This window comes from Aythya fuligula, chromosome 10 (assembly GCF_009819795.1).
Source record: "Aythya fuligula isolate bAytFul2 chromosome 10, bAytFul2.pri, whole genome shotgun sequence".
In the NCBI taxonomy this organism is placed as follows: Eukaryota; Metazoa; Chordata; class Aves; order Anseriformes; family Anatidae; genus Aythya; species Aythya fuligula.
Window position 1 is genome coordinate 16,873,360 of NC_045568.1, and position 26,021 is coordinate 16,899,380.

Consider the following 26,021-nt stretch of genomic DNA (forward strand, 5'->3'; position numbering starts at 1 on the left):
GCTCGGCGCCTGCGCGCCCGCCCGCTCCACGTCGCCAAGGGCCCGGCGCGCAGCCGCCCATGGCGGGCGGGGAGGAGCTCCCTGCCCCCGCCTCCGTCCCGTCATGGCGGACGGGTTGTTCCCGCCTCGTTTCCCTGCTGGCACTGACAGGAATTAAACGCCGCTTCGACCCCAAAAAACAAACAGGCGCTGGTCTAAACCTCGCCCTTTAAAGTCGCTGCTCACACAGCCCGCGCTGCGCCACGTAGCGCTTCGGAATAGTGTAGAGTTGGTAAATGTTATCCTGTTAAAAATTAAGAGTGAAATGATTCACTACTGATTACACACACACAGCTGCAAGATGGAGAGGTTAAACACAGTTCACATGCACCAAATAAAATGAGATAATTTCTGTTGAGGAACCTGGCACCTCATAGATCTGACTAAAGCAGCCACGTGATGCAGGAGGTTATTCAGCAAAGCCTACAACCACTCTACAATGCCCACTGATAAACCACAAACTAAGGAGTCTTTTTTTATTATTATTTTATTAATAAATACCTTAACAGCACCAATGATACTTGAACATAAGTCTGCAACACTGTATGCAGCAGCTGTTTTGTGACCGCAAATGCACATATCGCTATTTTCCTGTACAGTTGTTCGTTTCATCCTTCTGAGTTTCCTTGCAAACAAAGTGAGCTCTTCCATACTTAATAACTTACATACAATTGATCAGATCAATATCAATTAAGAGGAAACTGCCCATGTTAATCTATTGCTCTTTCTTACTTTTAAGGTGACTCGGCAAGCATACAGGAGTGCTATGATTTAAATCCATATTGCTGTGGTTCCTTTCAGAAGGTCTCATTGCATGTATGTATACGCATACACATTCAAACTTAAAAAGACAAGACTTTTGGCCACCCTAAAATTCCCATGTGTCTGATAGTATTATTAACATTTTGACAACAAAAACTGAAAAAAGGGTATTCCTATACATCAGTGTTCTGTACACCAGTACGCATTTGTACAATATAATCCACCAAATATTGGCTTCTACATACAATTCCAAAATACGGTGATTCATTTGCATTACCTAACCTTCAACGATGCTAGTACTAACTTGAACATTTCCGGTTAATTTAACATCCACAGAGTACGTTTGTTTTACAAAGTGGGTACAGATTTTTCTTGCTGTATAAGCATTTTACTTATTGGTAAATTAAGTGATAAAGTGGAGTTTGAACAACATAGTCTGTGGTGTAGTCACATCAGCAACTGCAAGTTCCTGGCCATCCACAAGCCCCAATTCTGAAAGAAGAAAGAAAAGTTTACATCCAGCAAATCCACATGTTTAGAAAAAAAAAGTTATGAATGCCATTTACGCAAACTATAAATATGATGAAATAAAGCTGCAAATAGCTCACTAGCTAAACTAACGGTCATCTAACTCAGCTGAGAAACTAACAGACTGCCCCAAGAATTATAGAATTATATAAACCACTATTGAAGTACCTTTAATCTACCTAAATTATCGGCTTGTTTTGTTACCAAGTTTTTCTTCACCAGATGACAACTTTTCACACTTCACATTTAAGCAATTTGAAAATTCATTCCAGAACAACCCAAGAAAGGCATACTGCATGTGAAAAGGGTAATGAAGCACATTCCACTGTATAGTGCAAAACAAAGCTACACGTGCCATACATACAGAGGGGTGACACTGAATGACCATCTTTCTATTTAGAAGAGTATGTGCAATCTCCATGTGAAAACTGCACGTTACCTTTTAGTGTTTTGGAAAGATTTGGCCTTGTTCGTTCTTCAATTGAAGCTACCGTCTGCAACAACAAAATAAAGCCAAAACATTCCCTTTTAAACTCTGACAAGTAAATTTAAACAAAATAAGATTATTAAGCAAAATTAAACACGTTCAGATTACCTGTAAATAAAGTGTTTTATTCCCCCCATACATGGTTGCTGTGATTGCAGGAGATTTCATTTGCCTATATATATAAAACAGTTAAAAAAAAAAAAAAAAAAAAGACAATTAGATAAAAACACAAGTAGAAAATATATCTTTGAAACTATAAACTACCTAAAATTATCAAATAAGTCAGAATAGTTGCACACTTACAATGAAGCATTATTTGTCAAGTAATCCAAGATCTCCTGTAATTTCGCTGATGGAGAAATCTCAATGTTTTGGGGAAGTTGGCTGCAGGCCGGACAGTTCTCCTACAACAAAGCATCACAGGAGACCAGGTTATATCTTTCAAAACAATCGTCATAACCTTTTTTTTTGAGAAGATTTGCTTCCAAGTATTATTAAGATTTTGTTTTACACTGTTAACTGTGTTTACTGTATTGTATTGTTACTTATTGTATTTACTGTATTGTATTGTTAACTGTGTTTACTGTTAACTGTGTTAACTGTGTTGAAATCGTCACGATTCACTTTCAAGTAAGTCAAACTACTGTTTTCCTCCACAGGTAGCATAACCGTTCGGAACCCAGGGTTGCACCAGCACGCACCACAGAAGTAGCTGTCTGAAAAATGTGCCTGTATCAGAAGCTACTTTTCCAAATACTAAGAATTTTGGGCTAAATGGGCAAAAATTAAATATGCCACTATGCATACTATGCAATAGTTTTTGCTAAACTGATTTGTAGAAAAAAACATTTCATTGTCAGGATGTCAAACAACACATCTGTTGATCTAGAATTAAACAGTCCTGCTGTCCTACTCTACGTGGACAAACCACCACCCCAAAACTACATAAGTTCTAAAAAAAAAAAAAAAAAACATCCTATGTGCTAAAAGTAATACTCTGGAAGAGAACCAGACTAGTAACATTGTAATTTCTGCTTTTAGAACTTCAGAAACTTCAATAAAAATCAAGAAAATAACCCTGTAAGCCTTTAGTAACACTAACCTTTCTTTCAGCTTCAAATGTGTAAGTGTATAATCCATCCACATCATTGAACACCAAGTAATTGTTAAGAGGAATGTACGCACTATAATGGCAAACACATTTAGTGTTAATATATGTCCTTATCTTGGAAATCATGCACATTATTAATAAGAAATAAGGTACCTTGTGGCTATTTTAAAAACTTCGGTGGCACAAACAGCTGTAATGACAAAAAAGAACAAAAAACAATTCCTTTGCTTTCCAACTCCGTCTCAGAACACACAGATATTAAGTGCGCAAAACTATATCAAAGTGACCAAAAAAAAAAAAAAAAAAAAACAGGAAAAATTAAACACCTAAAGGTACCTAGAAGTAGTTCATCATAGATTTGGCACTAATCTAAAACCATGTTAAGCTTATATATCGTGTTTTCCAATTATTTTTTTCCCCACACTCATATGCTTTTGCTTGTTCCCCATCATACATGAGTTTTACATTCACAGAGAGTCACACGCAGTTTCTCCATGGCAAAAAAATAAAATAAAATAAAATGTAAGAATAAATTTAACCCATTTAAAAATTAATATTGTCCTCCTCAAATTCTCTATTCCAAATTGATACCTCACAAAAATCCAGTCAATAAAGCAGAGCTGAAATGAGTAAGAAATAATATCCTGTTTCCTTCAACATACCTGCAATTACTGCATTTGTAGAAGCTACTGCTGGAATAATTCGTTTAACAACCCCTGTAAAAACAAAACATACATCTTCATCTTTTCCAAAAAAAACATAATGAAACATTATTTTTAGCTAGAATAATTACAGAAGGTACCCAGAGGAACTGGGGTTCACCCTTACTTTTGCCAAAAACCTACTATTTAATAAACCAATATAAGCTGCTCCAAGAGAAAGTATCTGCAATACAATAGGTGGAATCTGAGAAAGATACTCAAGGAGTCAGTTCACCCTTCTAGGACAGAAGGGCACACTGAGGTTGAAGTGTGGCAGTTTGAGCCCAGCATTTCAAATCCATTCTCTGTACTAAAGGTCCACAAAGATATACAAGTTACTACAAATTCTGGAGATCCTGTATGAGATTCTCCACTTTTCTATTTAGTTAAGAAGCTGATTACATGAGCAGCAGCCTTCTGCACTTGCATGTGAACAGAGGCATACGCAGCAGTAAAGAACAGATGATACAGTTTTAAGCAGCATAAACTGGCATAAACTGTTGCTAAAAGAGGCAATCACGTTCTTTTGTTCCTACTTTTTGACACAGCAGAAGTGGTCACAGTGTAATGCAAACCATGGAGCTGCTCCAGGTTAAAAATAAAATGGCAAAAAGAATGTTCAGTTTTGTCCCAGATAAGTTCCTCTGATTCATCATGAATACCTAAACATCTGATTCATCATAAAATATTTGTGCTGGCACAGGAAACATGCTGCTTGTTTTTGTTTTAAGACGGTAAGGGAAACGAGAACTATTTCTTTCCCATCAGAGCTGCCAGCTTAGTCACAATAAACACAAAGAATGCCAATCCAGGCTAATTGCAACCACCACAAACCCAACAAAATGCCATACACTTACCTTGGGTGAGTCTGTAGGTAACACCTTTAATATTAAATTGTGATGCTCTTTCTAAAGACTTCTGGTAAATCCACTGTATATGTTCAGGGTCATCTCCATCCAAAGCAACACCTTCTACAGTAATTTACAAACAAGTTACAGTTGTAAGACCTCTTCAGAAATATAGCATTATTTTGGCCTAAAAACATTCTCTTTATTTGTGGAAAAATCAGTACCCCACTTAAATATTAAAACCCGACACTTGGAAACTTTAAATATCAAAATATAGTTTCTAAAACTATCAGTTCTAACATTTTGTATCTTTCACCATCTCAGAGGAGGCTCAGTTTCAATAGGACAAATGCGTCACATATGATTAGAAGGTTGGATTGTAGGTGTGTACGCCTAGCTCAAAACAAATTAGTTACAATGATAAATATTACTTTAGCACCGATGCAATGTAATAATTACCTCCAAAAGGTTGCTCCTTTGGCCACTGCAATATCCTGACATACTCAATACAATGCTCTGGTAGTCTGGGCATAGACGCAATAGTACACATGGGGAAATTGACCTGAGTGGTTGGGGACAAGGAGAAAGACGGGAAAAAGGATTGAATACATTATGTATAGTGCTGGGAAAAGAAACAAGCAAACCAGAAAGAGGAATATAAACAAAATGGAAACATCAATGGAAATTACCTGTGGTGGATAAAGTTCAAGTGTGCATTCAACACACGCTGTCATACCAGGAATAATCACACGAGCATTTCCTTTGAAACCTTCTGTCCCTCCGTCTATTAAAGGTATGATGGAACTTGGATCCAGTACCCCATCTTCATAACGTAAAAATGACATCTAACAAATAAAAGTGTTTGTTTTTACAAGCTGTTGGAAAAAAAATCCTAAAGATCTTATTCTTAATGGTTTACTATAAAACTGAATAGTTAAAGTACTGGCTATTTTAAGGGTCCACAGCTTATAAAACACTGCTTATTAGTCAGTGTACAAGACTATCTACCATCTTCAACCCCTCCACACACACACAATAAATGCTCTTATTTCCATATAGCAAACCATAATTATTTTTTAAACAAATTCTCAATGATGAAAGAACTTAGTTCAATCACCAGTCTTCTATTACTTTGTAGCAGCAGGGCTCCAAAAGACAACATTTACAAGTTTCAGAAATGCAAGCACTGCTTAGCTAAGGAACAAAACATTCACAATGAGAGCATCCAGAGAAGCTGTGGAACTTGCATTCTTATGACTTTCAAAACCTGACTGACTGCACAGGACACCAAGCAACATACCCTAACTTTGAAATTACCACTGCAGGGCACTGCACAAACATTGACTAACACTCCTCAAGAAAAAGGCACATGAGAGAGCATGCACCCGATCCTTTTCACAATAACAATAAAGTAGAAATAGGTACAGAAGGCCGTGAGTTTCAACAGCCCTTATTTCATTTTAATGCACAAGGCTGATCAATTTTAGTAATATATACTCAAGCAATAACCAGGCTTTAAAAAGATTGAATACTTTACCAGCATGCCATTTATCCATCTTCTTGCAATTATAGAGTCCAGCCCACAAACAATAATATGAAATTCTAGAGGGGGGGGAAAAAGTGTTATTTGAATATACTAATGCATACTTCTTAAAATAACCACTGTATTCTGTCCATAACTTTTCCAGAAGAACTGACCATATGTTCAACCATCTGCCCTAGGTCACGTCTAAGACAGACACATTTAAGTTTTGTCTATTTGCTAACTCTGTCACCAGTATATGTTTAGTACATTGTAGAAGGCTAAAATAATCAGCAATCTAGCTAGCAGGAAAAGCAGCAAGCAGCAATAACTGCAGTTGTTTGGAATACAACCAAATACCACTTACGTCGATAAAAGCTTTCATCCATGTCTTGAATCTTTTTAAAATATCTGAACGTAAGCACAATAAAGGAATATACATATAATACAGTTGAGTTTACTGTCTTCCATTTGCTAACCTAAAGCCAAAACATTATATAATTTATCACAATAATTTCACAAGAAGCTTTCTTTTAAAACTAAGTGATTGGAAGATTCAAAATTTCCCACAAGCTCTAGCAACTCGTATAACAAGTAAGGGACACAATGTCATAGTCATACACAGGAGAAAGCTCAGCAGACAAAACCATTTAGCAATAGAAAGGCTCTCACAGAGGACAGAGGCTCTCAGAGTTCTCTATCAGCAGTGCTGCTCTATCTGTATAAATTAACGTCTTACCAGTACATGCTCAAAACTCTCTGGTGAATAAACTTGTAATTCTAACATTCCCATGAAAATTAGAATATGTAATTTGAATAAAAAGACTCAGTGGAAAAACACAAGATAGTTTCTTATAACTTAGGCTTGATTTTTCATGCATATTTTCTCTATGCTAATGCCTCTCTATGAATTCACAACCATCAGCAGAATGTATGTGTTCTTTATTGTATGGAAAAAGAGGACTGCAGCAAAATATTTTGGATACTCTTACCACCTACAGAGTTTTCTAGGTTTTTTGAAGGCTATTACTTCACCATAAAAGGATACGGTACAACAGCACAGTTGGGGATGCGACTGTTCAGGAATTCTGCTGCAACTTCTGCTTTTGGTCGCCCAACATCCTTTGGTCTGGAAAAAAAGCGAAGTAATTTCAAATGCACCACCCTAATAACATTCAATCTTTTGAGGGTCTATGCCTTACAGATACCGAATTAAGTGACTAATTATTACTATAAGACTATTTACTGATATGGATTTACAGGAATATTAAGGCATTCCTGTAAAACATCTGATGTGAGAGCCCCAGAGTTATCTAAGTCCAGGAAAAAAAAAAAAAAAAAAAAGTTTTTCAATTTGCTTGGACAAAAAGGGTACTAGAGAAATCGGTATCTCAATCCACATGCAATATACTTTCGTGTCACTTACTCCCTTTGTCATTAACTGTATCTGAATGGTAAGGAAGGTATGTTAATTTTCTTCACAATGAAACCGACACCACAGTTCTCAAAAAAAGAAGGAAACACACAATGTTTAGTTAATTGCAAGTACTATTGCAATGTGCAAGTTCAGAAAGCTTTAATGACTTTTTGTTCAAACAAAATAATGACCATATTTATATATAATGTTTAAGTACTTAAAAAACAAAACAAAACCAAGAAGTCAAATCATGAAAAAATCACTTACCGAAACAGAAACTGTCGGTTAAGATTAGAAACATCTATAGTGTCCATGTCAATAACATGGATCTGTCTGAAACCAGACAGTGCCTGTGAAAAGAGAGTCAACTTTACTTAAGAGGAAGCAAAATGCTTACAGTGCTCCAAGATTCATCCCAAATGGCAAAGAGACAACCTTTGAAGGAACAAACATATCAGTTCTTTGTTCCTTGTGCAGACAGGTGTATTGGCTTTCTTTGTGACAATGCTGGGTTGCTAATGCTGATATTTAGACAGGTGGAATTAGTAACATTTCAACAGTCAACGATAATGTTCTACTGAATGTAATATTGTTTTACCCTACCTTATCATAACATACTTCCATCAACGGTAGGTTCATCTATAAGGGGAATTTGCAACATTCCCTCACAACTGGAGTAAATCCAAAGTGTATATCAGAAAAAAAAAATGTAGAATCTGAGGAAATACACTTAAAATCTTTTTGAAAGATGGGAACTGAGCATGCAGCAGATTTATGAAATCCCACAAATCCTTCCTCTCAATGAGTTATCAAGAGATTTAGTTTGTTATGTCCCAATAAACACAATACACTAGCCCAAAGCACAAGTTAAATTCACCAGCACTAAATTTTCAAATAAAGAAAACTGCCTTGGAGTTGTCACAGTCTCTTCAAGTAAAATCTTGCTTATGCAGAGCAGTAACAGAGCAGTAACCAGAACAAGATTATTCCCAAGTGCTAGAAGTCCCAAACCCCTACATTAATTGATTGGAACGCCTGATGAGGCCGTTGATTTATCAACCACCTCAAGCTTGGAGATAATCTGCAGAACAGTAAAATACCAGTACACAAACTCTGAAGCAAAGTGTACTAACATAAAAGTGCTGGTATAGATTAAAGAAAAACTGTATTTCATATTAAATTATTATATCAATCCACACATTTTCCATGGAATCCATAAGGACAGAAATTATTATGGAATAGGAGCACAGAAAGGTACAGTATTAGTCTAAACTGCTGAACTCAAATAGGATGGTACAGTGATATATTATGATAAGTGAGCTTCTAAGGATAAAAACCACAATAATAGGAAAATCAAACTCATACATTTATTGGGTAAACGTCTGACACCACACAATCTCGTAGCTGCATTTTAAATACTTGAAAACTGATTCATAGAGCACATAGTGAGAGAATTCATTATAATCTAATGCTGTACCAAGTAAGCTATAGTACCTCTGTAGTGTATTTTCCCTGGTCTTATATTTCTATTTCTCCTTAGCAATTTCCATAATTTCCATACAGGACAGTGCATGTTGGTCTGATGCAATAAAGCTTTCATTACACAGACTGGATTCAGCAATAGAGATGCAGCTCTGGAGACAAGCTCAGGCTTATTGATCTTGAGGAACTGGAAAACCTGAGAGCCAGTACTCAGGCACGCCAGATGGGTTCCGACGGCATGAAGGTCACCATAGACAGAACAAGACTGGCTCTAGAAGTTTCACTTTGAAAGAACATAATTCCAGCAATTCCAACCTCACTCTGAATTCATCCAAACATGTAAAGAGAACTGAAAATATATTCAGCTTTGACTACTAATACTACACTTCTTGCTAGCTCACTACATCATTTTAAAATATTATCTCGCATCTGAAAAGATACGTTTTAGTTACTGTATTCCAAACAACACTTCTTTATATCCTTAAGAGTACGATTTGTTCTTAGTATAGTTAATTTCCCTTGATCTCATGAGGGAAAATTCCCAAAATTAGGCCTAATCTAAGGCTGCAAGTGAACCTTTGCCTACACTTCGTAAACAGCACCATGCTGTTCCTCATCACAAGCTTTTAGATAGCTAAAAAAAAAAAAAAAAGCCTATATTAGATTACAATCTTTCAAGTTCACTAGCAAAGTATTTGTCTCTGTAGTTGTGTACTTTATACCTATTTTGTTATATACAATTAAAATGTCATATTAGCAAAAAAGAAGGATAACTTCCTCAAGGTAAAAAGATTTTAATAAACAAAGGATGAAAACTGAGTAATTACCAGGTTTTTCAGGAGTTCGCATCCTAATCCTCCTGCTCCAATAACTAGTACTTTACATGTGCTTAACAAAAATTCAAGAGCCTGTGGAAAATATAAAATGAAAGAAATTAATAGACTAAATAGGAAAAAGTATGATTTGTCCTTTGTTTCATAAGTAGTACAACTGCGTTATCAAATGTTTTCAGTGCTTAGTAAGCTTCACATAAAACAACTTGGATCAATAAAACACTCTGTGCTTGCAGGAGTAATTACATAGTGGACTTTAATCAGTTGTTGTGTTCACGTGATTCCTACATCCCAATTTACAGAAAAGCCAGCCCATGTTGATGTCCATATTCTCCTTGTATTAATTTGGCCATAAAAAAGCAAGGTCCACTTTTACTATTATTATTCAGTTTAAGCACAAGGTTCAATTTAAGGTTTTTCCTCCAAAAAGGTTTCCTATATATAATAAAAATAAATTTAAACAGACAGAAAATATTGGTGGCCAAGAATCGAGAGTTTTAACTAGATAACTGGTTTCTGTGAGCTGTTCTACTAGACCCTAAACTCGAACTAGTAACTAATGGAACATTACTTTAATATTACATTCACCTGCAAGCTCTTTCCCAATATTATCTTTCCCAATTCTGCATGTATTCATACTAAGCCTAATTCCTTCTTTAAATACAATAAATGATTTACTGCATCTAATTATTTAAAAACAGAGACAAATGATGTTATTTTTCACATGGAACTCCAAGACAGCGTAACTCTTATGTTGTGCTATATATTATATGTATTTCTATGTATGACAGCAAGCTTGTAGTTGACAGTGTAAAATTTATAAATAAAAGCCTATGAAAAGAATAAGACACATTCTTGCAGAATCTTACTGTTCAAATACACAGTCTTCATGCAATTTTAGTATTCATACACTGCTGGTGGTCAATTAACGAAGCTGTTTACATTAGTTGCCAACACAAACTACAGATTTTTATTTAAAGTAAGTGTTTCTCACTTGAGTGCCTGGCTCGAAATCAGGATGTGTGAATGGTCCAGATCGCTCGAGGAACTTCTTTACATGGTTCCAGCGACCTTCCCAGTCTCCAGAGTCCCCACACCCACCATCAACAGCCATTCTGCACAGAACATAGTAAATTCAGCTGCAAAATCGTAGAGAAAAAGCCACACCTCCAAATGCACTTTTTTTCTTTGTATACGTTAAAAATACCTAAAATACTGACCATTCATGCAAATGTATCCGCATATCCATGTCCATCATATATGCATGGAATTTATGCGCATGGACACTTGCATGAGTGGGTTTTATTTGTGGAACTAGAAGGCAATAACATAAACGTGTAGAGAAAAAAAAAAAAAAAAAAAAACAGGCAGGCATTTCAGTAAATCCCCAATTTAGCTGTTACTAGTAAAAGTTGACCTGAAGTGAGAAAAAAAAAAAAAAAGGTGTACACTTCATGCCTTTATTTCCCCCATAGTTAACAAGGACACGAAAAAGGTTGTCCCTTTAGGTTTTGAGGGTGTTGTTTTTTCATCAGCGTCAAGTCTCATATTCTTTAAAAATTTCAAAAATAAAAGAAAGTTCACAAATCGTGAATTTATCAGTATGTTACTGCAACTGTGAGGCACTGAGTAAGTAACAGTAACAAGGCCCAACATTGTCTCCACTGAGTCTCCATAGTAGTATAATTAAACAAATGTTAAAGAGTATGAATCTTGAATGATCTTCACCCTCAATTAGTACTACAGAATTTATAACAGCCCAATTTTCCAGCCACCTCCTTGTTTATAGTGGCAATAAGACTTGAAAAAAAGTAAGTTTGTAGGTATTTTCTTCTTAATTATAGAGACAGAATTTTACATGAAACACTCCACTACCCTTTTTCCCCTTTGCAGGTCACTTTTAATAGTACATAACTATAAAATTAAACTTTTAAAAAGACTTACTGGAATAGTTCAAAATCAGCTCGCTTAAGTAATTTTCTAATGTAAGATCATCTCCTACACTAAACAAACCTTTCTGTAGCACGGCACACTTCCCTTTTTTAAGCACAAGCTCCACTCATGAATCGTTCATGAATATGAATGATTATGTTCTGTGTTAATACAAAACTATGCTTGTTATAAAGAGCTTTGAAAATCTTAACTAGGAAAGGTCATGTCATCATTGATAAGAAGCGTTATTTGCTATGAAAAAATATGAAGAATGCTTGTATCAATAATGGTTGTAGAGTAATGTTTAGGATTTATTACTTCCTTGTATCTCATCTCAAAATACAATGAAAATGTAGTGACATCATCTAGAAAGTGAAACCCTTGGTCCTCACAGAATTCAGAAGATGGACAAAACAGTATGTCTGTAGCAACTTTACCTTGCAGGTCTACATTTTGCAAAAGAGTCCCAATAACAGGGAAAAACTTCACTGAAGTGTAAGAATAAATACAACGTAATTTGCCTATATTTTGGTTGCTGACTGAATTCATTTTAGTTTAACTTTTGGCTTTACATAAGTTAACTTACTGAATTAACACTTTAAAAAAAAAGTGATTTCATAGAGGACCTTTTGACATCTGACTTTCTACCTCCTCCAATTTTCACAACTTACATCAAAAATAGTTTTAGGAGGCTGTGAATAAACATACCACTTCTGCACTGAATCCTGGACTCATCTATTTTACACCAGCTTTCAGGATATGTATTAAACAATCACTTCTGCAAACAATATGGTGTCAATGCAAAACATAGTAATTCATTCTGTGGATTGTATTGGTTTTGGTTTGTTCCAGAAACAATGCTTGGTGACATTAAGGATTTTTTTAAATCATTCTATACAGCCCACCAGGCACTAAGCAGCTGTACTTCTTTTCTGTTCAGACATGTATTTTCCTTTCTAGTGATATACCGGTCAGAAGGAGTTTCACTTTTGTGAATACCCTGGTCTGATTTTTTACAGGGTTGGCCATCGTGGAGATCTGAAAAACATCGCTGACACAACCCGAAATTTTATGTTTAACTTCCGAGACCGATTTTTTTTAAGGGTTTGTTTGTGTGTCGTTACTGCACAACCAAGTATTCGCATTGCTAGATTTTAACCCAGTCCTTATCCATTTCACTAAATAATTTTAAATCTTAAGGTATCAGAGCAGCACAGTCCTTAGGCTGCTTTAGGCCCAGCCTTTTTCCTGCCACCTTCACACACCCCATGCTTTTTTGGGGGGCTTGGCATGCACCCCCCAGCCCAACATGCCCAGGGCTGCCCGTGACCCTGGCACCACCACACGCATGCAGGGCCTGCGGGGCCACCACTGGGGTCAGCTCTGCGACCTGTGGGAAGAGGGCCACGGGGAGACAGAAGGGAAGGGTTATGGGATGATAGCAGACGAGGTTAAAGATTTCTGCACATCAGCTTCCCGAGGCTGTTAAGAAGGACGCGTGGGATTTGAGGCTTTTTAAGAAGCAGAGGCAGGGGTGCGGGGGGGGGGTGGAGGGGTCCACAGCCTGAATTTTTTTCACTCGCGGCCAAACTCCAGCCCGCTGCTCCTAGCCTAGCGGCCCTCCCCGGCCAGCAGCGCAGCTCCCCGGCTCCTGCCCCCAAGCCCCGCAGCCCCCCGGCTTGCCCCCATGCCAAGCTGCGGGCCCCCAGCCCCCCGGTGCGGGTGAGCCCCTCGGTCCCCTCCCGGGACCTTCCCTCTCCCCAGGCCTCGCCGTTCGAGCGCCCTGTCCCTTCCCCTGCCCCTACAGCCTGTCCTGAGCCCCCTTTGCAGCTCCCCTCGCCCTCCCCTGCCGGCCGCCCCTCAGCAAGCGCTGCCTGTCCCTGTCCCTGTCCCTGTCCCTGCCCCGGGCTGGGCGCCCGCAGCCCCGCACTAACCCATCGGCCAGCAGCTCCTCTAGCCTCCTTCTTTTCTTCTCCCTAAAAGAGAGAGAATAAAAGAAGGGTCAGTATCGCGCTACACGCACCGGGGAGGAGGGAGAGGGGACCCCCAGGGCCCGCCCGTCCCCGGGTAGGCGCGGGGAAGGGGGCGGCCGAGCGCGCACATACAGGGCACTTACGGTTCCTCACCATCCGCCATATTTCCCTCTCCTTCCCACACTGCCCCGCGCCCCGCCGCCATGGCGCCGCCTCTACGGGCGCTGCTCCGCCACAGCGGGACGCGGGGCTGAGGGTGGGGGGGACACACAGGGAGGTCGCCGCAGTTGTGTCCCTGCCAGGCGGCTCCCCGCTGATATGGTTTAAAGGATTTTTTTTTTTTTGGTCCTCTTCCTCAGGAGGCAGCCTGGTTGTGTCCGCAGTCCTCACGCGCCGTGTCAGCCATCGCCACTCCCCGCAGCCACCATGAGCGATGGCTGCGTGGTTCGTGGATGGGGAGAGATGGAGCGGGGCTCGCAGGGATGGCAGCTCTGACCTCGGGGTCCTAAATCCAATTTCTGAGAAGCCAAACACTGTAGATGGAGATGGGAGAGGCTGTCACAGACCTCGGGTGTTACGGTCACACCTGGTTCATTGCTGGTCTCACATCTGGAGCAGGACTTCCCTGCCCAGCACACCCAGCGTCCTTTTACAGGCTGTAAAACCAAACATTTCCCTACAAATTAGTGCAGTCGCAATCACCACGGCTGCCGCCACCAGCAACCCCTCAGTGTGTGTGATTCAGGGCACAACCACAGCGTTTCATCTCGCAAACAAAGAACCCAGCGCACAGCAGGGGCGGGCAGCGCCCTGACAGCCGCACTCCTCGAGGAGCCGCGGCTGAGGGGGCTCCTCCCCGGGCTTCGCTGCCTCCTCCCCGGCCCCTTCCACGAGCCGGGGCCGGGCAGAACCGGGCGGTGCGGGGCCGGGCGAGCTCCCCCCGTGGTCCCGGAGCCGCCCCGGGGCGGTGCCGCGGCTCCCTCAGGCCTGCGCGGCGGCGGCGGCGGCGGCCATGGAGGTGCAGGTGGCGCCGCTGCGGGCTTGGGACGATTTCTTCCCCGGCTCGGACCGCTTCGCCCGGCCCGACTTCAAGGACATCTCGAAATGGAACAACCGCGTGGTCAGCAACCTGCTCTACTACCAGACCAACTACCTGATGGTGGCCGCCGCCGTCGTCGCCATCGTGGGGTCGGTGCCCGGGCGGGGACCGGGGACCGGGGGTCGGGGAGCGGGGGGTCGCTGAGCCCCGGGACAGCCCCCACGGGCTGGGTGAGGCTCTGGGTTTGATTTGGGTTTGCGATTTATTTTTTTAAGTCTTTCTGGGGCTGTGTAGCGGCTCGGGGAGCTCCTTTTTATTCCCCAATCCGCAGACGGCTCAGCACCTCCTGCAGGAGCGCCCGGCTGCTTTTGGGGTGGCGGGGAGCAGCTGTGGGGTGATGGGGAGCAGCCCTGGTGGTGCTGGATGTCAGTGGGGCCTCCACAGTGACCAGCACTGCCTGGCTAAGCCTGCCCAGTGCTGCTGTAGCGATAAACTTGGCTTTGAATTAACAAGGAAAAAAAAGGATGAATTGTGCTTCCCATGTAGTTTTAAGCTCATGTCCAGCAGGCAGAACAGCCACTCTTATTTCTGAGCTAGTGCATAAAAAACCCCTGATAAAGATAATAAAGATAAGCAGGATGCCCATCTGTTTCATTTTGGGGCGAGACTGAGACCTTCAAGGCAGGACCCTGCTCTTGTCAGCATCCCTACGGGGAGTTGGGAAATAATTCCTAATCACCCCCTGAGTATAGGCCTGTGACTGCTGGTTGAGTATTGCTCCGAGACCAGAAAGCTCTTCATCACGAGTTGCAGCAGTTGCAGCAGAGGCTGTGATGATTAAGCTTTTAATATAGAAACTGGAATACATTTCCAGCACTCCTCGACAAACAACGCTCAAATGCTTAAATTGGAGGGTTGCCTGGCCACTAGGCCAAAGTGGTTTTGGCAGAAGTATATCTTATCTTATATATTGCAGAGGCTTAAATTCTTCCCCTAAATCCCTTCTTGTTCTGCATCTGAAGCTCTTGACCCAGCATCTGAGTCAGTGAAAAGTCTCCAGGTTTCAGGGAGTGTGGGTCTGTGACAGGAGGGGCTGAGAACCCTACTTCTTTTTCTGTGTGTAACAGCTTGGCATAATGCTGTAGACTTTCTTCTTAATTTCAGTGGTGATATGTTACAGTTAACTCAGTGGATTATTAGACCAGTAAAATGAGACTTGCAGATTCTTGCCCACCTCAGACTAATCTTCAGTGTTCATCTGCCTTTGTTTACCAATGCAGTGCTGTGGCCAATTAGATAAATCAAAGGAGCTGTGGAAGGCAGGGGAACAACTCTTCTCCCCAAGAAATTAGGGAAAAAAACTGTCAATAGCTTCTTTATCCCTGGCCAGAGGGCTGGAACAGCAGCAACTTTACTCTGTCTCCTAAATTCCTTTCTCCTTTTGAACTCTGATCCCTTCTTATCAGATCAAGGATGCTGATATATCTCCCACTTACTTTCTACTGGTTTGCTGGGGGAGGAGGAAGAATGGAGCGACACAAGGTAGAGATTAACACCAGAACTGCAATTTTAATATCTTCATATCGAGCAGTGACCTGCTGAGCTGAAATCTGTGGACAAGAAACACCTGGAATTATTTTTTTTTAATTGTGCATCTTGGAGCCTTTGGTATATGGCAAACCCAATTCTTCCAACACTGAAGTAAAAGGACAGGAAACTAACTCTTACAGGAACAGGCTAACCCTTCAGTAAAGAAAAACTACCTGTTTCTTTTTAATAAAAGATTTTTCACTTGGCCAGACTGTAGCTTTGGGAGAAAGGCAAAGAAAGTTCTCCTGATTAAATTTACATTGATGACTAAGCTGTGGCCTTGCACTTCATTCTGTAATGGGCAGGAATTCCTGAGCTTATCGTGGCTTTTTAGGAACTCCAGGACTGTGTACAGGCCTAGGGGCAGGATTACTGAAACTGCTCATGCAGTGGTCTTTGTGATCACAACTAAACTTATCCCTGACCAACTCTACCTGTTTTTAAGCCATCTCATTGCACAGACAGGCAGGTGATACAAATATGGTATTTTTGGCTGCTGTAGTAGCTTGGTAGCTGTGGTAATGCTGTGCTGAGATGGAAGTTGTAGCCTAGGGCTTTTTTGATAGCACAAGTGCAGAGTTTATTGCCATGGCTTAATTTACAGCCTCCTGTACAACAACATTGGCCTCTGCAACCTTTCGCTATCTCCATCACTCTGCAAGGTATGGAATAACCTTACCATGAATGCAATGCAATCGTAATGATCTCTGCTGCATCATTGCCCTGCCTCTTCCCCTCCCTTCGCCTTCCGATGGCTACTGTTACATGTAAGTGATGTTCTGTGCTTTGCAGCTAAATTTTGCTTTCAGGCCCCAGCAGAAAACTATTATTTCTGCTTATTCTAGACAGAAACTATTAAATCCGTGAACAAGAAACCGAAAGTACTGAATGACTGCCACTCTACTCGTACAGGCTGGTGGCAGCAACAGTTCCTCTTCCCCTTACTCCTTGCCCTGCAAACTCCTCTATGAGTCAATGCAGGCTAGCGTGCTCTTTTTTATTTCTTTCCTGGAACTCTGCTGCTGATAAAAAACAAGATCATTGCTAAATCAAACTGTGTCCCTCCCCGAGTTGCATAGGACCTGGATGATGACTGCCCTTTTTTGCTCTGAGCCAGGGCCCTGTTACTGTGAGTGCTGCACAGATATTTATTAAGAGCCGTGCCTCCCACAGCAGCCTGCAGCTCTCCCCCAAACAATCCTCCTGCCCAGTAAGTGCCATTTGTCCAGGCTTTCAGCTACTCTGACAAGGCTTCTCTGTCTTGCTGTTCAAGCTAACTACTTAAATCAAGGTTGTTTCTTGTAGGCTTTTGTTGCCTCATACTTACCATAAACTACTGTCTAAGTGATAGCATTAAGAAGCACAATGCATTTCAGAGTGCTACAACTACGAGTCTTCATTGTCCTTTGGCATAATTCTTTCTCCAAAGCTTGAAGTTCGATGGAGCTTTCCTTTGCCCACTTATCTCTACCAAATCTACTGGCTATCTGTACAACCCCTAGCAATGAATGAGCGTGGGTGTCTTTTTTTTTTTTTTATTTTCATTCCACCCCAGACCACAGCCTTAGCTGACTTGGGGGTAATTCCCTCACCAGAGCAGCCTCCAGAGCAGCAGAGCGCTTAGTGTCTAATGCCTGATGAAAGATTAAGAACAATGCACAACACACACAGCTCTAAAACATACGTTGCATAATGATGCTACATAATTTCATAGAGATTGTGCAGAAAGGATCCGCTCCTGTTCTGAAAGCAACACAAGCGAGAAGCAGTGAGTACAGAAGCGTTGCTAAACCCGTGCCTGCTGCGGGCACTCACCTGGCAGTGACCAGACGTGTTAGTGCCACGTCAGAGGACAGCACTCTGTTTGTCCTTGTAGGCGCTACCTCTCCTTGCAGCTACGTGACCTCACTGCAGCCCAAAATATGGGGAGAGGGGAAGGAAGCAGAACCTGCTGGCTCTTGTAGTGTCGTTTGAATGAGCACAAACGAGGAAGGAAGCAGATAACTGCACTCACCTGTCCCTCGTGTAGAACGTGGTGAGGCACGAGCCTTCCTAAAAGGGAATTTTCACGTTTATGTGCTGTAGTGACCCAGCTGTGCTGCTCTGAGTAAAGAGACGTTGTTCTTAGTGATCGGAAGTGTCCAGCTCCGTGCCTTTGCTCAGACGTGCCTACTCACGTGCAGAAGAAGCAGATGTGCCAGCAACTGCTGAATAATCACCCTGAGACAGCCATCTGAGGGGGAGGTGACTCAAGGAAGGAGCTTGCTTGCTTTCTCTTTATGTGGCCTGCCCTACTTCTGGGCTCGTGCTGCAGTGCTCAGAGGATGAGTCTTACCCTCCTCTTTTTTTGCTACACTGGAGCTGTAAATTTTCCAAGGAGGTGGTCAGCTCTGCTGCTACGGGGCTGTGCAGCAGCCTGCAGGTGTGAAGTAACCCAGCAAGACCAGGTAACATAAGCCACTGAAGGCAGAGCTTGTTGGACTTTCTGCAGCTCTGTGGGAATGCAACCTGCTTTGTGACAGATGTAGCACAGAGTCTAGAAATATGAATGCAATTTAAAAACAAACAAACAAAAAAACCCACTCATCTTAATCTATTATTTTTTTTGTTTTGTTTTGTTGTTGCTCTGAGAAGTAGGTGTATAGTTACAGTACTTCCTCCCACACCATCGCAGCCCCAGCTGGTGGCACCTGTGCTGTCTCCTGATACCACTTGGACGAACACAACGTGTCCCACGGCCGCACTTGGCACAGGGCAGTGCCTGTGTCCCTGCCCCTGGGAGCAAACAGCAAGTTTCTTTTATTTATTCTTTTCTTTCCCCCCATCTTTGTACTTTGTATTGAGACAGATGTGGTGGCCTGCCTGGTCCCTGAAGGGCAAGAGGAACACAACCTCAGGTAGTTGCTGTTGCCTTGAGATGCTGCTGGTGGTAAATCTAGGTGACAGCTTCTCTTTGCTGGTTTGTCCCAGCGGTGTCAGAGGCTGCAGCATCCTCCCAGGGCTGTATCGTGTCTACTGCAGAGAGCAGTGCAGTAGAGCATCCCGCTAGGGTGCTCTGAGTTCTAGGCTGATTGCACCCCCAAATGTTCAGTCCTGCCATCTGACTCCTTTTAGGGCAATCAGAATGAGCTTTTTTTTTTTTTTTTTCCCCAAGCCCCAGAAGAGTTTGTCTTCCCCAAGTCATCTGAGCAGCCCCAAATCAAGTTGCCACAACACTGACATGCTAACAGTTCCATGCATTACATTTTCAAGTATTTGAGAGGCCCTATAAATCCCTCCTAAAGGGACTTATATTTAGAAAGTATCTTGTAACATGCTTTAAGGCTGGGCACTTACCTTGTCTCAGCAGCTTTGAAAGACTTCCAGCCTTCTTGCCTGGCCATGAATTTGGCATATCGTGTTCTGATCTGTGGATAAATCCGGCCAATATCCGTGCTGGTGCTTCAGCTCTAAGGTGACTTCCAGGGCTGTTAGGCAGTTTTCTTTTTCCCCGGATACATGTTCTAAAATAACGTGCCTGTGTTTTTTCCTTTTTAGTCTTAAGCTATTGTGGTAGTGAGAGGAGTGTGCCAGCAGCTCTGAGTGAAACGGGATAATGGGGATCTGCCTCCTTGAAAAATGCTGTTTCTGGAGCAGAAGTGCCTATATCTGAATTTCTGGGAGAATTTTAGGTAGCGCTATGAATTATGCTGTGGGGGATTCAAGCAATAAAGGGGAGCTTGGTGTGTGACACCTTATCCAGCACTGTAATCAGCAGTATCCAACTCTGCGGACACATGGCTGAGAATCTGAATACCAGTTTTTAGTGGCAACTGCTATCCCCATCTGTTTTCCTGTGGCTCTGAATGACTTCATTTGATACTTATGTTCCCTGTTTCCTTGTACGCATTGGAATGCAGCCCACTTGAGAAAACATGTAATTCAATTAACTTTCCCCAGGAAAATGGGATCTTTTGAATGTGATTTTGTTGGTGTTGTATTTTTTTTTTCCTCACTTCCCTTGCAGCCAGTCAGGAATACAGAACCTGTGTAATTCCAGAAAGAAGCATGAAGCAGGGGAGTCTTTGGTCTTTTCCTTATAATGATGGAGGGTTTGCTCTTCACCACCAGTTTCTGAAGTTGTAAAGAGAGCAAAGGGAAGGGTAGGGAAGACGAAGCTCCTCGAGCATTTACCAGACACCTGGTAACATGGAGCCCTGCCTAGCCTTCTGCTCCTTCCAGAATTACCTTGTCAGAAGATTTTTTGGAGCAAAACAAATGGTTGCTGTGAGCCATCCGAGTAAGTTTGGCCATCTCTACTCTAAGCCAGTCGTGATGTGGAGGTGACTTCTGCTTTAAAAATTTGCTCTGGCCGGCAGCATGTACATAAACAGGGCACTGGTGTGGTCCTGGCGTGAGCCACCCTCCTTCTCCGGCTACAAGGGAACGCAGATGAAACCAATTTCTTTCCAGAGCAGTACTGCTCACTTTTTCCAGTCTGGAAATTTAGGATTGGCAATTCAGAGCTAAATATAATCTGGCTGGCTGCAGAGAGTGACTCAGATGCAAGAAGCAGGTCTGCCCTATCACCGTTTCCAAAAAGCCGTGCTGGCTCTTCAGTGTGAGTAGCAGAAGCAGGTGGGGAGCTAGTCTGAATTTTAATCTCTTTCCATCCAGTTGTCCTGTCTCCTGTTGGCACAATTGACTTACAGAATTGTAGCCAGGCTGTGCTCTGAAGTAACTCCTGGGGCTTCTTCCTTCTCTGGGGAAATGCCCCCTGGCATGCAGGTACGGGGTTGGCAGACCAGCGAGAGATTTCTTCTGCTTTTGCCGGATGTGAAGCACAGACCGCAACCCAGAGCATCCTCCTCAGCAGCGGGGGGGAGTGGTGAGTCAGCGTGCCCATGAGCTTTGGGATAGGCAGACTGCAAAGAGTACAGGATAAAATCCTTCCTGCCCCTGTCCGGGTAAAGGACAGTGCTGTGCTGCTGCCAGTTGTAGCAGCTCAGAGTGCTCAGTTGCTGTGCTGTCAGGTCTGTGCACGTGCAAGCAAGTAAATCAGAGTGCAGCTAAAATCACACAGCTTACTGCTAGAGAGGTGAAACATAGCAGAGCCTGGCTCTTATGCAAATACAGAAACACGCTGGGCAAAGTCACTGGTGAAAGCTGAGGACAAAGCAACCTCTGAATACTTGGGAAAGTGGTGTGAGCAGGTGATGGGCTCACCCTGGTCCAAAAAAGGGGCTTGCTGTTTATAGTCCAAAGCTGAGCCACTCAGTGCCTTGGCTTGCCTGGTAACTGGTAACAATAACACAACACAAACCTCAGCAGCAGCCCCTGTGCCAGGCCTGGCTCTTCTTCCAGTGAGACCCTTAGCCCACACTCTGGTTCTTCTGACTCTTGGGCATGTCTGCCTGGGACGGGGCTTCCATCCACTGTGCTGGTGGGGGTAAGCTCCTCTGGAGGTTCATGAAATCTGGAGGTTCATACCCACTGGGGGAAACCTTCCCTCCCTGCCACCCACCCACACAACCCGTCTTCAGTTTAGTATGAACTTACCTCAGAATCTAACGTTTGCTTGGCAAGGGAATTAGTATAACCGTTTGTATCAATATTAGGGTATTTTCAAAGACCTGCTGTAGTTTGGCTATAACAAATACTTTGTCTTGAGAAAACGGGCAACCTAGGTGGCTGGGCAGGGAATGGCATTCATTCCCTTCTTGTCCTAGCGAATTACCATTAGGTTACATCCAGGTACTAGTTTTGACATGAACACCACATGCAAATTTGGTAAGTATTGAAGGCATAAACAACAACCACTACAACAAAAGTAACCGCCTGTGCTCAGCATCCCCCTACCTTCCACCTTTTGTAAACCTGGGCAGGAGGTCAGCTGGTGGTGAGTGCCTCTAGTAACGAGCTGCTGCGGACACTCTCATTATCCTCAGCTATGCTCAGGAAGAGAACACAAAGACCATCTACATATGCTACTTCATGGCTAAGGGTTGTTTGCTCAGTTGCACCTGTGCTATTAGCTTCTCTGTAAAAAAAAAAACAGAGGTTGGTAAAGCTTTTGCAAAACCAACTGACTTCTTAATGCCTTACCTGCCCAGCAACAACTTCAACAGTGAGCTGGATGCATGCTCTGTGAGCACAAGTCCTGAAGGCTCTGAAACAGGATAATTCAATCTTTTTTTTTTTTTCTTTCCCTCTTTTTTCCAGATTTCTGAGTCCCCTGAACATGCTTATTGGCGGTACTGTGGTGGTCCTGGTGTTCATGGGGTTTGTGTGGGTGTCGCACAACAAGGACATACTCCGCAGGATGAAGAAGCAGTACCCAACCACGTTTGTAATAGTCATCATGCTGTCGAGCTACTTCTTGATCTCCTATCTGGGAGACGTCATGGTGTTCATGTTCGGGATCACTCTTCCTCTCCTCTGTAAGTATTTCTGCTATTCTCCAAGCTGAGGGTGAGGGGTGCTGAACTGAGCTTTTTCAAATAAGCCTGCAAAGTCTAAAGTGGCTCGTGGCTTTATATCTCTTTATTTAAATTGTCCACCCCAAAAAAATCAGGGGTGGGAGGGAGGGAACACAAACCAGCACAAGCTATCTTCAGCATTGTTATTATTAAATGGGTATTTGCAGTTACTTAAGCCGTCATTTAGACATCATATTCCAGTGATGTCGTGGCTTTGGGGTGTGTCTTAAGATGGATGCTACAAGCACTATGCTTTCATTGGACACAACCAATTAATAAGCACGTTTCTGTTACACAGTGATGTTCATCCATGCTTCTCTGAGGCTCCGGAACATAAAGAACAAGCTGGAGAACAAAATGGAAGGAATAGGTTTGAAGAAGACCCCAATGGGCATCATACTGGATGCCCTAGAACAGCAGGAGGATAGTATCAACAAACTGGCTGACTACATATCGAAAGCAAAGGAGTAAGCAACTGCAGCGTGGCGATTTGCCTGTTGCAGGAGTGTAATTGCTATTTACTATTGTTCGAGCTTGCTTTCAGTTTGTGTACAAAACAAGAAATGCACATGTGGTACATACAGATTAATAGTTGCAGGATACAGGTATTCCAAGGTATTCAGGGCTCCTCTAAGAATATAAGAAGAGTAACTTTTTTCTATTGTATAGCGAAATGTTTTGGTGTTTACAGAAATACATCCCAACTTAAACGTGTTTGCTCGTCTCTTCTTCTTGGGGGCTAGAAGGGGAAGAGATGGAAACCTCTGGAATGCAGCCTCTCAGACAAACTGTCTTGTAGCACGTTTGTTAGTAAGAGTAACACCCCTTTCATCCCAGGTCTACAAGGCGGCTGTCTAGCCAGTTTGGTTTGGGGTGTAGCACCTTCAGGCTGGCAGTGTTCAAGGTGAGCTGGAATCTATCAAACATGCGTTTTCTTGCATCTAAACCCCTGACTGCAGGGGTCTGTACTGAGATCAGGCTGCTGGCTTAACTGGCAAGCAGGAAAAACTGTGCAATACGTGTAACCAATATGGGTTCCTGTCCTCACCTCACATTCCTCCTTTGGTAGCTGGGAAACAGTCAAAATAGATCTAAGCATGGAGAATAGATGTGGCACTGTGCCTCTCGGTTCCAGTAAAACACACCTTTGTTTTTCCTGAAATCCTGATTCTGTTACCCCCTGGAACTGCTCTTCTCTGCAGGAGAGTCAGAACTTCCTCACGTAACACCTGAACTATGGCCAAGCATGGGAGGAAAAACGGTTGTGCATAAGCTAGACGAGCTAGGTTTCTACCCCTGCTGATGTTTTTAAACATTGCTACTCTAGGACTTACCTTGTTCTGCTTCATTCTGTATAGGCTGTTTTGTAGATGAAGGTGGATGTGTGTTTTTGTGCGTGGTTCTTTTTCTTCTTAACCAGAATGCAAAGATACAAGTAAAACATGCATCTCGCTCACTCTAGTCCTAACACTCTTCAAAGGAATAAACTGGATTTCAGGTTTACAAATACAAGCAATAAATGTCAGGATACAATTATTGAAGACCCATTCCAAATTCATCAAGATACTTGCCTGTAACAACTCCTTAAAGTGGTGTGTGGGATTCTTTTATATGTATTTTAATCAAACTGCCAGCTCTGATGGGATTGTCTTGCTAATAGGAGCTTACAGAATAAAATGGGGGAAAAGTTGTCCAGGTGACACTCCATTTTGAGTATTCTTGCATTTCTCTTTTTCTAATAAAGTAATTAAATAATCAAGCAAACATCCTTGAAGTTGAAGCTTTTATGTAACTTACCATGCTGTTTTCATAGTGAGCTGTGTAGAAATCTGAACATGTCATTCCATTTAAGTGTTAAAGTGATCAGTATTTATTGAAAATAATTCCAGCTGAAGAGTCAATGGCCTGTTCCTCACTTGTAGAGCATGGTCTTTGTTTTTGAAAACTGTTTCCACACTTAAAGGTAGTAGCCTATGACTTCATCATTACTGTAGAATTTTAAAAACTGCACACTTACGAAGAAAAATAAACTCTAATGGTGACTGCTGAGTGCATTTATTTCAGGTTGGGAAGCGTGACTCCGAACTTAGGCTCGCGGTTGTTCCCACGGCTGGTGGCCTCCCCGGGGTGGTGGTGGGAGCTCTGGTGTCACCCTACAGCTGCACAAACTGGTGACAAACGGCTGGGTTTGATTGCTCTGCCTCAGTATTAATGTTGCAGAGGCACAAGGGAGCTGTGTGTGAACTGCAGGAACCGTGCAGCCTTGCTCTTCCGTGCTAGGCTGCAGAAATATGTAAGCACTTGTTTGCATTGCTTCAGTCCCTTATATAACTTCTTAATTGCAATTTTACGTTTCTCCTAATTATGTGGGAGGGATTTCTGCCTGCTTCTACAATTACTCAGAGCTGTGCCCTGAGCAGCACTGGGGAGGCAGCTCTGCTGCAGTCGGGTGAGTTCTGGGGTCTCTGAACCCAGCTGCCTCCCTCCTGCGATCCCTTAGGAGCCTGTGCAGTGGGGGAACACACACCAGAGCGGGGCTTCAAGTCCTGATGTAACTTCCTTGGTAATAGCTGTCAGCTCTGCGCTGCTGCTTGGGCTCTTCCTGGCTGAAGCATCTGTAGTGCTTTGTTCAAGGACCTGCTTCTCAAGGGCAGCAGGGGCCTGTTCCCCACTTCCTGGCCTTTACAAAAAAGAAGAGATGCCAAAAACAGGTGCATTGAAAACATTCCTTCCTTTTCTATGCCTCTGCTGTGCAGAAGCAGCTTTCCCTTCCCCCTTCTGTATTTCTTAAAAACTGCTTAGTATGTCTTAAATAATAAATTAACCAGATTTCCCAGGTGGGGGGCATTACAGTTGCAGGCAGAAGTACAGCTGAGACATGTTACAAGTTTAGAAGAAGACAGATTTGAAAGAGATCACCTGAAAGATGCAAAAAGGACAAGGAGAAAAAGAAAACTTGACCTAATGCCAGTGGAGAGCACCTTGGATTCAAAGAGGTCCTGAACATCAGCAATTCCAAAGGGCTGTGATAATATCTGTGGGGTGGCACTGGGATTCAGCTGCCAGAGCACTGTTGTGAAGAGCTACGGGGAGTGATGATCACAGTTCTTTAAGCAGCGCGTGGTGTTATCTTTTACACCCTCATCAGGTACAAAACCAACTACACTGTGCTGAAATGCACCAGCCTGGAACCATCACGCAGAGGTGCTGGATGCACCAGAGCAGCCTCTCTGTTCGGCAGGCCTCTTGTTAGCCACGGAAGTGCTGCACGCTTCTTGTGGATAAAGCTTTTATTTCAT

At 42.5% G+C, this 26,021-nt stretch overlaps 2 protein-coding genes across 5 annotated transcripts; one reads left to right on the forward strand and one right to left on the reverse strand.

Moving 5' to 3' along the window:
- Positions 1 to 508: 508 nt before the first annotated feature.
- On the reverse strand, positions 509 to 13,863 carry UBA3 (ubiquitin like modifier activating enzyme 3). 4 transcript variants are annotated; one of them, XM_032193812.1, is made up of 18 exons: positions 13,779 to 13,863; positions 13,597 to 13,638; positions 10,725 to 10,845; positions 9,725 to 9,805; positions 7,683 to 7,765; positions 7,047 to 7,127; positions 6,366 to 6,409; positions 6,014 to 6,078; positions 5,166 to 5,321; positions 4,936 to 5,038; positions 4,486 to 4,599; positions 3,590 to 3,643; positions 3,081 to 3,117; positions 2,919 to 3,000; positions 2,120 to 2,220; positions 1,925 to 1,988; positions 1,769 to 1,823; positions 509 to 1,293 (listed from the first exon to the last, which is right to left on the reverse strand). In XM_032193812.1, the coding sequence occupies exons 1-18, from the start codon at positions 13,838 to 13,840 to the stop codon at positions 1,205 to 1,207; spliced, it is 1,434 nt and encodes a 477-aa protein (XP_032049703.1). In that variant the 5' UTR covers positions 13,841 to 13,863; the 3' UTR covers positions 509 to 1,204. The 4 variants fall into 4 exon arrangements, with proteins under 4 accessions (XP_032049703.1, XP_032049705.1, XP_032049704.1 ...); XM_032193814.1 differs by having other exon boundaries at positions 13,768 to 13,825; XM_032193813.1 differs by lacking the exon at positions 13,597 to 13,638 and having other exon boundaries at positions 13,779 to 13,860.
- A 689-nt stretch (positions 13,864 to 14,552) lies between these two features.
- On the forward strand, positions 14,553 to 24,764 carry ARL6IP5 (ADP ribosylation factor like GTPase 6 interacting protein 5). The gene is made up of 3 exons (XM_032193818.1): positions 14,553 to 14,823; positions 22,466 to 22,683; positions 23,021 to 24,764. Exons 1-3 carry the CDS (start codon positions 14,648 to 14,650, stop codon positions 23,191 to 23,193), a joined length of 567 nt encoding a protein of 188 aa, XP_032049709.1. The 5' UTR covers positions 14,553 to 14,647; the 3' UTR covers positions 23,194 to 24,764.
- The last annotated feature ends 1,257 nt before the right edge of the window (positions 24,765 to 26,021 follow it).